This window comes from Fundulus heteroclitus, chromosome 20 (genome assembly GCF_011125445.2).
Source record: "Fundulus heteroclitus isolate FHET01 chromosome 20, MU-UCD_Fhet_4.1, whole genome shotgun sequence".
Classification (NCBI taxonomy): domain Eukaryota; kingdom Metazoa; phylum Chordata; class Actinopteri; order Cyprinodontiformes; family Fundulidae; genus Fundulus; species Fundulus heteroclitus.
Window position 1 is genome coordinate 44,044,138 of NC_046380.1, and position 13,075 is coordinate 44,057,212.

The following is a 13,075-nucleotide window of genomic DNA, read 5'->3' on the forward strand; positions in this document are numbered from 1 at the left end:
TAAGATTATATGCATTGGTGAAGAAACCACACCTGATTTGTCACTTTGACCAATTTTATTTTTTGTACCTTTACAATTTCACCCTAACAAGGGTTTAAAAATCAAGGTGTTTTACTTTTAGCTTTAGCAGCATTGAGCTGGGATCACAGTTTTCATCTGCTAGATCAGGGATCTGAAACTTGCAGTATCAGAGCCACAAGTGTCTCACTTCATATTAAGCGATTAAATATTGCCCTGTTTTATAATTTCATTCTTTTATGTGCCCCTGTGAAAAAAACACTAGCCCCACCTTGGCCCCCCAGGTAAATTTGGTTTAGTTCACCCTTGAAAAACTTTAAGCAGACCTTACTACAAGTGATTTTCTTTCCTTGTCATTCATCTGTTATTATTACCGTTGCTTTTACTACAGTTTTTCCAAATTTAGGATCTGTGTTTTGTTAACTTATTGTGCCGTCCTCGATATGTCTATTAATATCCTGACGGCCAGCTAAACTTTTTCCCCACACCAAGACTCTGAAGATTCGTTCTAGTTCGTTCCACAGGTTTATTGGAGTTAGAGAAAAGGTGAAACTGCAACATACAAACAGCAAGACGAATCAGCGCCATGCTATTCAACCTCGACCACACATGGATAAAGGCTCTTCAAACATAAAAATGACTTCGAAAAAATAATAAATATCTCCACACAATCTCAAAAACCAAGTATACATACCGACGATGCTATGCCAGACACAAGATGTTGAGAGATGCGATAGGATATGCATGAATCTAAAACAAATCGCCGAAATACGTGAGTTGAGCGCTTACTTCCTAACTACGGGTCAAGTCATAGGACATTTTTCAACAACGCGATCTCGCGTGAACATGACCAAAATAGAAACACCTTAGGAATCTGCATTGACAGCCAAAAGTAAAACATATTTAACTTCTGAAAATTAGCTTAATGATATTTTTCCACTCATAACAAAACACTCCCCGCCTGACGTGGTCACACGTCACCCACAGACCATCCACAGTCCATTTACTGTGCCTCTGGAGGTAGAAGTAGAACTATTTCATTGACTGACCTGAGAAAGAGGCTAGTCCCACCTGGCTTGATGATCTTCACCTCAACCTGGCGCACTTTTCCATCTTTGCTAGGGAAGGCCTGTGTAATCAGTCCAAGAGGCCATTCATTCCTAGGTGCTTGGCTGTTCTTAAGGAGAACAACGCTTCCAGGCTGAATGTTTGGCTGAGCGGACTGCCATCTCTTGCGGGCCTGCAGTGTTGGGAGGAATTGTTTCCTCCAGCGGTCCCAGAAGGTGTTAGACAGGTGCTGAACCTGCCGCCACTGGGATTTGTAGAGGTCTGCAACTCCAAACTCACCAGCAGGAGCAGGCACGAAGTTTGCCTTTTGTGTGAGAAGAGCAGCAGGCGTGAGTATGAACGAGTCATGTGGGTCCATTGTCACTGGAACAAGTGGCCTGGCGTTGATGATCGCTGCGACTTCTGCCATAAAGGTCACCAGCACTTCATGGGTGAGATTGTCTTTCAGCCGGAGGAACATTGCATCCAGAATCCTCCTCGCCAGCCCTATCATTCTCTCCCACGATCCACCCCAATGGGATGCATGTGGAGGATTAAAAGACCAGGTGCAGCCCTTGTCTGAGAGATAGGTCTTTACGGCAATGCTGTCAATGTTCGAGGTCATCTTCAGTTCCTTACAGGCGGCAATAAAGTTGGTACCGCGGTCAGAACGAATATGTTTGACCGGCCCACGTACTGAAAGGAAGCGCCGTAGCTAGAGGTGTCGAGGGACTCTATGACTTCAATGTGCACAGCTCTTATGCTCATGCACGTAAAGATCACTGCCCACCTTTTACTTTGAGCGAAGCCGCCTCTGGTCCGGCGTGAGGAGACGTTCCATGGACCGAACACATCAAGACCCACGCTGGAGAACGGCGGGTCTGTCGAAAGACGATCGGCGGGCAGGTTTGCCATCTTCTGGATGCTGAGTGGAGCTCTGAGCCTTCTGCACGTCATGCATTGGTGGATGATGCTGCTTACTCTTTTCTTCCCTCCAACTATCCAAAGGCCAGCTGAACGGACCGCCCCCTCTGTGAAGTGACGGCCTTGATGATGGATTTGCTCGTGGTGGTGTCTAATGAGCAAGGTGGCGACGTGGTGTTGGCCGGGGATAATCAGGGGAGTCTTTTCGCTCTGATCGAGATTTGAATGACGAAGGCGGCCTCCAACTCTGAGAAGCCCGTGTGTGTCAATGAACGGGTCCAGATTTCTAAGAGGGCTTGATTTTGGCATCTTTTCCTGTTTTTGAATGCACTTTATCTCCTGGCTATAAACTTCCTGTTGAACTGCTTGGATGATCACAGCCGATGCTTTCTCTGATTCCTCAACTGTTTCAGCTTTGCAGTAATGCCACCCCTTGCATGCTCCGTTCTCTCTGTGAGCTGTCTTGAAATGACAGGCTATGTGAACGAGGCGAGTGACTGCACGAGTTAATGACTTCCAGGTAGAGAACTTGGCAAAGCGTTGTGAATCCAGTTGTTTGTTTGAGGCTGTAGTGCTTAAGGCAGACACCAGAGGGCGGATGTCTGGGTCTGTGCTCGGGTCAACAAGGTCATAAGTGCTGTCAGAAATGCTGGGCTCCGGCTTGGAGAGAAATTTGGGCCCACTCAACCAATTGGTGTGTTTCAGTTGGCCAGCAGGGATGGAACGTGTTGCGTGATCCGCAGGGTTCAGATCTGTTGGTACATAGCGCCACTGGTCTGGTCGGCTGGATCTTCGAATGCGTAACACCCGGTTGCTGACATAGACATAAAAGCGCCTGGTCTCATTGCAAATATAGCCCAGGACTACTTTACTGTCCGAGTAGTAGGTTACATCATCAAGCTGTAGATCTAGTTCTGCAGAGACCAGGTCTGCTAACTCGACAGCAAGCACTGCTGCACAGAGTTCGAGTCTTGGCACTGTGTGTTCAGGACGGGGGGCCAGCTTGGCTTTGCCCATTACAAATCCAACCTGGTTGTTGCCATTACTGTCTGTCACTTTCAGGTAGCACACAGCACCGATAGCCTTGACTGACGCATCACAAAACACACACAGTTCTCTTCTTACCGCTGCTGATGGTGAAGCTTCTGTGTAGCGCCTTGGGATGGGAAGCTCAGCGAGCTCGGACAGAGAGGCTCTCCATGACGTCCAGGCATCTTCCATGGCTGAAGGTAAGGGCGCGTCCCAGTCACCGTTCTCCGCCGTGAGCTCTCGCAGGATAGCCTTGCCTTGGACCGTGACGGGAGCGACGAATCCAAGTGGGTCATAGAGGCTATTGATTGTAGACAAAACACCGCGCCGGGTGTAGGGCTTGGCTGCACTGGAGACATTAAAAAGGAAGCAGTCTGTCTTGAGATTCCAGTCAAGCCCGAGGCTGCGCTGCAATGGCAGCTCGTCTGCGTCGAGGTCAAGGTCTTTGAGGTCACTCGCGTGGTCACTGGATGGAAAGGCGTCCATGACCTCGTTGTTGTTCGCTGCAATCTTGTGAAGTCTCAGATTTGACTTGGAGAGCACATCCTGTGTCCTTTTTAGCAGGCTGATAGCAGCTTGAACCGTGGGTAGGGACTTCAGTCCATCATCGACATAGAAGTCGTGCAACACGAAGTGCTGCACATCTGGGTCGACATGGAACTCGTTGCCTTGGACCGACTTGTGTAGACCGTGAATAGCCACTGCAGGTGAAGGGCTGTTGCCGAAAACGTGGACGTTCATGCGGTAATCCACGATGGCTTTGGAGAGGTCGTTGTTCTGGAACCAGAGAAAACGCAAGAAGTTACGGTCTTTTTCTCTTACCCGGAAGCAATAGAACATCTGCTCTATGTCGGCTGTGATGGCGATGGCCTCTCTTCTGAACCGGATCAGCACTCCCTGAAGTGTGTTATTCAGGTCAGGTCCCGTTAACAGCACGTTGTTGAGTGATATGCCGTCGTATTGGGCACTGGAATCGAACACAACACAGATTTTTTTAGGTTTCTTTGGATGATACACCCCGAACGTTGGTAAGTACCACTTTTCTTCACCCGGGCTGAGCGGGGGGGCTAACTCTGCATGACCGTTACGAAACATGTTGTCCATGAAGGCAAGAAAGTGGTCTCTCATCCCAGGCTTTTTCTCAAAGTTACGCTTGAGAGACATGAGACGCCTCAGCGCCTGTGGCCTGTTGTCAGGGAGCCGCGGGCGTGGGCTCTTGAAAGGTAATGGTGCCACCCAACTGTTGTTTGAGTCTTTTTGCAGACCTCCATCCATTATCTCCATGAACAATGAATCTTGAATGGAGGGAGCTACCTGGTTGTCATCCCTGGTCCGCTTGAACACCGTGCATCCAAGGTGGTTGGTTTCACAGGTAGGCTGGTCCTCAGGATACGCTGGAGGTTCGCTGGTGGCCTGGGTGTCGCTGAACCTCTCCTTCACGTGGAACACGTTGGGGCACGTATCAAAGAGAGTGGGCCGCCGCAGCTCTGTGGTGTTTGTGTGGAATGTGCTAATTGTCAGTGGCTTGTGAACATTACCTAGGCACACATTTCCAACAATGACCCACCCCAGGTCTAACTTCTGCGCGTAAGGCAGGTTGTGAGGGCCATTCACCTGTTTGCGGACTTTATGCACTCTGATAATGTCCCGTCCTAAGAGAAGCATAATAGGAGCTTGCGGGTCAATGTCTGGGATGAGGTGTGCTACTGACCTTAGATGATCATGATGAAGAGCTACTTCAGGGGTTGGAATCTCTTCTCTGTTGTTCGGTATGTCGTTACATTCTATGAGGCTTGGCAACGGGACGCGAACAGTTCCATCCAGAGACTCCACTTCATAGCCACTGGCCCTCCTACCTGCTGATTGCTTCACTCCAGCACATGTTCTCAGTGTGTACGGTGCGCTTGGACTTTGGTCGTTGAACATGTCGAAGAACTGTGAGTCAACCAGCGACCTGTTGCTCTGCTCGTCCATGATCGCATACAATTTCACAGCTTTTTCTCTGTGGCCAGTTGGGAACACTTTGATGAGGCATATTTTTGAGCAGGAGCGGTCTGTGAGTTCGCCTCCGCAGACTTTTGTGCATTTGTTGGTGATCTGAGACTGCGATGAAGCTGCATCTTCCTCCCCGCCGTGCTCAGAAGCAGGGCCAGCCTCCTGCTGCCAGGGTGCGGGCCCGGGGTGAAGCGCTGTGTTGTGCCTATCGCTCTTACATTCCAAACACTGGACATTGAGTCTGCAGTTCTTTGCTATGTGAGACGAGGAAGAAAGACATTTAAAGCACACATTGTTTTCTTTGAGGAGTGGTTTGCGCTCATCAATGGTCTTCTCCCTGAATGCTCGACACTTACGGAGAGGATGGGGCTTTTTATGCAACAGACACAGTTTGTCGCTGTCGTCGGATTTTGTTGGAGGCTCACCCGTGTCAGACGTGGCTCTGGGTGACACCTCTGTCTTGTGGACGGAGACTTCCCGCTGTCTGTTTGGCTTCCATGCTGTCTTCTCTGTCCTCGGGGCCGTGTCTGGATTGCCGATGAAGCTGAAGCTTGAATCATTTGCAATGCGAGCCTGCTGGCTGACAAAATCGACAAAGAAACCAAAGGGAGGATAGTTTACCTTGTTTTGACTCTTGTAGGCTGCACCAGCTATCACCCACTTGTCCTGGAGACGAGACGGGAGTTTCTGTACAATTGGGTTGACGCCTCTCGCCGTGTCAAGGAAAGCCAGGCCTGGTAAGTCTCCTTCAGCCTTGGCGGCCTGCAGTTCCATCAGTAGATCACCCAGCTTTGTCAGCTTAGGTCCATCTCGGTTTATTATTTTTGGAAAACTGTCAATGCGTTTGAACAGAGCATTTTCTATTGCTTCAGCTGAGCCATATGTTAGCTCGAGCCTTTCCCATGCCATGGCCAGTCCTGCTTCTGGCCGGTTGATGTGTATTGCTCTTATCTGCTCAATATGCTCTGCTGACTCCTTCCCAAGCCACTTTAGCAGAAGATCCATCTCCTCACTCGGTGTCAGGTTTAAACCGCTGATGGTAGTCAAAAATGAACGCCTCCATGCTCTGTAGTTTTGGGGTTTGTCATTGAATTGAAGCAAGCCTGTAGCTACAAGCTCGCGGCGGGCTAGATACCTGACAAAGTCATTTATGTGTGAGCTGCCATCATGGAAGTCTGGCAGTATAGTATGGCGTGCAGGAGGAGGCTGGGTGAGGTGGTTTTGTGGTCTGAAGTGGTGTGTAGGAGAAGCACTGGGACTGACTTCAGGCTTTAATGGAGGAGGTGACACGTTATGATTAGGAACCGGCCCTGTCTTTGCTTGCATGTCACCACTTTTACATGACTCAAATTCTGAATCCCTTTCTTTTAGTTGATCAAGCACATACTGCTTTGTGCGTTGTGAGGCTTCTAAAGGAACAGAGTCTATGTTCAGGTCACAACTATGTCTCTCACTTTTTGCATCAGCAGCAGCTTCAAGTGTCTCTGCTTCGGCAACGGCTGCTGCAGCCTCTTTTTTATGTTTTAGCATTTGTATAGACACTTCCAACTTAGCTTGTTGTAGCCTCAGATTAGCTTCCTCTTCAGCAAAGCATAGGCGTGCCTTTGCTGCTTCGGCTCTAGCCCTAGCTCTGACTGCTGCAGACTCAGCTGAAGATGAGCTGGATCTCACTGAACAGCATACCTCTGAGCGTGTCCTTAACGATGCGCTGTGTGGGATCTCCTTTGTTGCTGTACTTCTATGCGAACTCTCCCCTGTAGCTTGTAGCTCCGTGGCGCGCGCTGCTCCAGTAGCGCTTGGCCGTAGAGAATGGTCCGTTGAACGTGGCGACGACATGTCGGCTAGCTTCCAACTCGCTCCGATTTATCTTGTTTGCTTGATAGCCGTCGTTTCACTGTGCCATCCTCGATATGTCTATTAATATCCTGACGGCCAGCTAAACTTTTTCCCCACACCAAGACTCTGAAGATTCGTTCTAGTTCGTTCCACAGGTTTATTGGAGTTAGAGAAAAGGTGAAACTGCAACATACAAACAGCAAGACGAATCAGCGCCATGCTATTCAACCTCGACCACACATGGATAAAGGCTCTTCAAACATAAAAATGACTTCGAAAAAATAATAAATATCTCCACACAATCTCAAAAACCAAGTATACATACCGACGATGCTATGCCAGACACAAGATGTTAAGAGATGCGATAGGATATGCATGAATCTAAAACAAATCGCCGAAATACGTGAGTTGAGCGCTTACTTCCTAACTACGGGTCAAGTCATAGGACATTTTTCAACAACGCAATCTCGCGTGAACATGACCAAAATAGAAACGCCTTAGGAATCTGCATTGACAGCCAAAAGTAAAACATATTTAACTTCTGAAAATTAGCTTAATGATATTTTTCCACTCATAACAAAACACTTATATTACCCAGTCATCTATAAATTCTTATTTTATGTTTGCACTGTCTTGTCCCAGCAGATTAAGAATCCCCATTCTAGAATTTGCTTTTCTTGTTTCATCAATCACTGTCTGTTGTGATTATTAAAGAAATTGTGTAGTTCCTTCACACCCTCTTAAATATTGACCACCCGTTGGTAAATTATCAGCATTAAGTTTTGCCCTTTGTCTAATTCTTTGTTTAGCCTTGCTATCTGCACCTTAAATTGAGGATTAGTGGAATTATTTGTTTGAACACGTCTCTGTGTCCATATTTGTTTAGGCCTCTATAATTTTGTTCTTTGCATTTTAAGTGTGAACCTGGTCAGGATAGAGAAAGTCATCTCCGATGCTCCTTTTGGCAATCCCAGCAAACCCAAACATAAAATTGTTCACAGTCAGTGTTAGGTTACAGATAATCCCTGTGGGAACACGACGTCGTCTCCTTGGTCCAACCTAAAGTCCCTTAAATGAAAGTTGCGTCATGGGCGTTCCGCTTTTTTCGGGTTACGTGATTTCCTGCGGCCATTTTGGGTCTAGGCTCAGCTAAGCTCAGCGCGTTTACAACACTGCGAGCGACCGATTTCTTTTATTTTTACTCCTGATTATTTCGAGTATTTCTTTATTTCGAAAATAAACCACCATGCCAGGGTGTTGTGCCCACGGCTGCAGCAACAGCACTGATAAAGGGACGCGGATGTTCCGTTTTCCAAGCGATGAAGAGCGGCGTTTATTGTGGATCAACCGAGTCAGTCGCTTGGACCAAGAGATGAACAAAACTTGGAGACCTACAACAAACTCTCGCTTGTGTGAGGTATGTGGGCTTTTTTTTCTGAAGTCAGGGTTTCCCATAGCGCTAAGTTTGGTGAGGCGGCCGCCTCGCCAATATAAAAAAAAAAAAAACGCGCAAAGCTTGTCTCTCCCCGCCAGTCCCCAACCGCTAAGCCGGTCCCCCCCCCCCCCCCCCCCCCCCCAAAATCACCTTTGTCATTATTAATTACTTGTTCTTATTATAACCTTACAACCATCATATTTTACACCTGTTTATATGGTTCTGTGACTGCCTAAAAAAGTACCTAAATTGCAAAGCACTTATGTGCTAAAACTGGACAGAGATGATATTTACATAAATGTTCAATTAGTGATCTCTCCTTCAAAATTTCATGTTTTCATATTTTTTATGTCACTTTTTTCATATGAAATATGAAACTTAAATGTAAAATTTTTTTTATGTGAAATTTTCTTACGAAATTTTCATATGGACCACACTAATGTGCACTAAGTAGGCCAAATCTGGGTGAATATTAAATACTTGTGGCCTACTATAGTAGTCTACTACTAGTACATTTACCACTCAGCCAGTGCTGTTATATTTTCTTTTTAAAGACAGACACTGTAATCAGTTTAAGGGTTATAATGATCTCGATAAAACTAAATTTATTGCGTATAAGTACTGCCACTGCTATGAAACTGAGTTCCAGAGTCACTATTCCTAATAATTGTGTATAATCATGGAATTTATTGCTAAAAATTTCTATTGCAGTCTCATTTTGATGAGTACCAGTTCGAGCAGAATCGTACAGATGGGAAACGTCCCTTGAAGAAGACAGCACTGCCCTCCATCTTCCACCATCGTACACCAAAGACACCTCGCCCACCACCAAAGAAGCGTTCTGCTGCACCATCCGATGTCAAAGCCATCATTGAAGAAAACTCACCTGCCTGAACACTCATACTGCACCCCTGTACAAGATCCAGGTCCAGTTGCATGTGATGAGCTTAATGCAGCAAATGATGACTTGCAGTTGCTTGAGGATATAAGTTGTAAGTGGAACAATCCATCCATCCTTTTCGAAGTGTATTTCTGCGAAGTATCCCGTTATTGATTTTTTTTCTTTCTTCTTAGGTAATTTGGGATGTGGAAAAGTCTGAGTGCACCAACTGTCCCCGTCTTAAGGAGCGCATCAAAGGCCTTCAGGAGAAACTGAAATCAACCCAAAGAAAACTTCAAACTCTTAAAAAAGAGAAATTCAAGGTGGAGGCCAACATGAACAAGATCTTTGCTAAGGATCAATTTGTGGCTCTAGGAAGAACAAAGATGAGGGGTGTCAAAAAAGGACTGCAATGGAAAAAGTGGGTACCAAGAACTTCACTCAAAAGGATTCCCGTTTCCCAGTGAAAGGACGCTTCAGCGCCGGGTTGAGCACATTTCATTCAATCCTGGCTGGCTGTAAAGCAGCTGTCACTGCAAATTGTGACAGCAAGTTTGACCACCTCACCACCCTCAAAGAGTTCAAGCCCGGATCTCTCTTCAAGGTGACTGAGAAGGTTTTCTCCATGATCAGCACACTGGAGAAACACATCAGAGGCCAGAGAAATGTAATTTTGACTGCGTTCAATTTTAACATCATGAGCCACCTGATTGAATCATCGAAGGCAGTTCTGGGATAAACAGCTCGTTCCACTTGACCTCGTTGATATCCTAACATTTATTTCTCCAAAATCCTAAGACATGATAACTCTCTTCATCCTATCTTTAAGTCACTTATAGTATAAGTCTTATACTATAACCTGAAAAAAGAATTCAGAATTTTACTGGAGATTTTTGGACAAAATACTGTTAACAATAATGTCAACCTTGCACACAAATAACTTTTTTATTCAAAGTTTTTTTAATGAATAATTACATATCTTTTTTCAAGACACCATAAACAAAAATGTATATCATAAAAAAACTGATTAACAGCCTGTCATGGTTTTTATATGTTTTGCCCACATGCAGACACAATACGGAAAACAATGCGCAGATTAAGATGTCTTATTTAAATTCAGACTACAGAGATCAATTCTGATAATGGGATCTGTCGAGGTGTGAACGTCAGTGCTGGAGAAACTGTGGAAAGAAAAGGAGAATTGTTAAGAGAGGTCGAACCAGAGAGAAATCTCCAGAAGCCTAGCCGCTTACCATTTAGTTGGACAAACCTAACCGGGGAAGTAGTGACGAGGGAACTCTGAGACAGAATGCTCACGGTGGATAGCTGGTGGTTAGCGGCTGGAGGGCAGACTGATGGTAAGTCGGCGAGGGATCCGAAGCGAGCCACGGCAGCAGGAGTGACAGATGGAGCAACCAGAGTGCGGAGGAACCAGCAGAATCCAGGGAAGGGAACCTCAGGCCCAGCTTGGTATCACCAAGTGAGTGAGAGGGGGAACGCCAGAGCAACATCTGAGCTTCAGGGATTCTTAGGAGCTGGTTCGTCGAGCGAGACGTCAAGACGGGTGAGTAGTCCAAATAAAAAGTAAGAAAAAGCAGGAGATCCAAAAATAAGTCAGATTTCTAGTGATGTTACGTGATATGCCAAGGCTTCGAGGCGTGTGTCGAGTAATGGAGGGGGCGTTTCCGTAAAGCGCATATCGAGGCTTGCTTCGTTTAGGGAAGGAGCCGAAAACGATGACGTCCGAAGCCTCGCTGCCCGGCTGTACCACGTGACTGCTTCGGGAAGTGGCTCAGAGTTTGCCAGATGGCCGGTGTTATGCCGAAAAGTGCATCCCTGCCGAGAAATGCATCCCCTGTCGCGGGAGCGCGCCTCGCTCTGTACAGCTGAATATCGACGAAGAAAACGGATTAAAATGTGACCAACGGAGTTACTTGTTCTTATATTAATGATATCAAAATGTTTGAATATACCTCTTGTGTGAAAAAACTGTGTTTATTTGGCAGATTCGTTTACAAAACGGGTGTAATGAACACCATTAAATCCAAAGTTTTTATTTGAGGTACGGCTGATTTATTTGTTGTGGTCTCTTGTCATTCACATACAACAATAAACCGTGAGAACCGACGTGAGTTTTGAAATTGCAAAGCTTTGTCTTAAACGGAAGATCAAACTGCATAAACAGCACAGCGTTCATAGACCAGTGTGATGCATTCGCGACTGTCAGAAAGCTATGGTGCATTCAGGGGCATGGGACATTTCAAACTTTCAAGGAAAGAGGCATAAAACGGAAAAGAACTTAACTCATAAAATAATGTATTTTTCCAGAAAATAGCGTGACCTTTCTAACAATACTGAATGCTCTATACTTGTATTTATGATATTGTTTTTGATTATGCACATCTGCTAGCTTTTTATTCTGAAAATTCTATAATATTACAGCAGCAAATTATCAAAGTTTTCCAAAAGCCTGTTTAAAAGTTCCAAATTGGGCTGCAGATCATACAGCAACAATTGCCCTGTCATTGTTTTAAAGGGCAGAATTTGCATTTGCTGACCCTTTTCCTTTAACTAAAGATGGATATACAGGAATAAAGTCATACAAGTGCCAACCCCTCATAGATAGCAGGGGGTGCATTTTTTGGCAAGGGGCTGCCAAAAAGAATCCCCCTGGTTTTTAATCTAAAATTTGTCCCACACACATAAAATTCATACTGGTAGCTCAGAACACACGTGTAAACATGTTGGAAATGTTAAATCAGCTACAAGTGTAAATTTAAGTAAAATAGCAGGGGGGTGCGTTTTTTGGCAAAGGGCTGCCGGAAAATGCACCCCCTTGGTATTTTACTTATATATACACTTGCAGGTGATTTAACATTTCCTACATGTTTACACATATGTTCAATTCAATTAAATTTTATTTATATAACGCCAATTCATGAAACATGTCATCTCGAGGCCCTGGCCCCTGTTGGCCCCTGTCTAGAACCGCTCTGCTGATAGCTAAAGGATCTGCATCCCATTCTACTTTTAGAGACTCTAGGAACCACCAGCAGACCTGCAGTCTCAAAGCGAAGTGCTCTGTTAGGAACACACGGGGTAATCCGAGCTCTGATATATGATGGAGCTTGATTATTAAGGGCTTTATACGTTAGAAGAAGAATTTTAAATTATATTCTTGACTTAACAGGAAGCCAATGAAGGGAAGCTAAAATAAGAGAAATATGATCCCGCTTGTTGATTTTCATCAGAACTCTTGCTGCAGCATTTTGGATCAGCTGAAGACTTTGAACTGCATTTTGTGGACTTCCTGATAGTAAAAAAATACAATAGTCCAACCTTGAAGTAACAAATGCATAGACCAGTTTTTCAGCATTGCTCCTGGACAGAATATTTCTAATTTTGGCGATATTCCGGAGGTGAAAAAAGGCAACTCTGGAAGCCTGTTTAATATGGGATTTAAATTACATGTCTTGGTCAAAAATAACACCAAGATTTTTCACTTTATTACCAGAGGCCAAGATAATGCCATCCAGATTAAGTGATTAAGAGGTTTATTTTTTGAGGACTCTGGTCCAAAGATTACAACTTCTGTCTTGTCAGAATTTAAGTGCAACATTTTTTAAGTCATCCAGCTTTTGATGTCATCAAGACATGCCTGCAGTTGAAGTAACTGATTGGATTCATCAGGATTTATGGATAAATATAACAGTGGAAATTAATCCCATGCTGTCTGATAATTTTGCCAACCGGAAGCATATATATAGTAAATAGAATTGGTCCAAGGACTGAACCCTGTGGTACTCCACAAGTGACCTTAGAGCTACCAGTATGAATTTCATGTGTGTGGGACAATTTTTAGATTAAATACCAAGGGGGTGCATTTTCCGGCAGCCCTTTGCCAAAAAACG

General features: G+C 45.1%; 2 protein-coding genes and 1 long non-coding RNA gene across 3 annotated transcripts; 1 reads left to right on the forward strand and 2 right to left on the reverse strand.

Annotated features, from left to right (window-relative positions):
• Nucleotides 1–321: 321 nt before the first annotated feature.
• Nucleotides 322–3,243, reverse strand: LOC118556665. The gene is made up of 2 exons (XM_036124735.1): nt 713–3,243; nt 322–570 (listed from the first exon to the last, which is right to left on the reverse strand). Exon 1 carries the CDS (start codon nt 3,208–3,210, stop codon nt 1,693–1,695), a length of 1,518 nt encoding a protein of 505 aa, XP_035980628.1. The 5' UTR covers nt 3,211–3,243; the 3' UTR covers nt 322–570; nt 713–1,692.
• On the reverse strand, nt 3,236–6,012 carry LOC118567277. The gene is made up of 4 exons (XM_036151983.1): nt 5,370–6,012; nt 4,730–5,267; nt 3,347–3,985; nt 3,236–3,275 (listed from the first exon to the last, which is right to left on the reverse strand). Exons 1-4 carry the CDS (start codon nt 5,920–5,922, stop codon nt 3,236–3,238), a joined length of 1,770 nt encoding a protein of 589 aa, XP_036007876.1. The 5' UTR covers nt 5,923–6,012.
• A 1,911-nt stretch (nt 6,013–7,923) lies between these two features.
• Nucleotides 7,924–9,774, forward strand: LOC118556639. Its single transcript, XR_004927263.1, has 3 exons — nt 7,924–8,266; nt 8,996–9,276; nt 9,359–9,774. It is a non-coding gene; the product is annotated as an uncharacterized LOC118556639 (long non-coding RNA).
• Nucleotides 9,775–13,075: the final 3,301 nt, after the last annotated feature.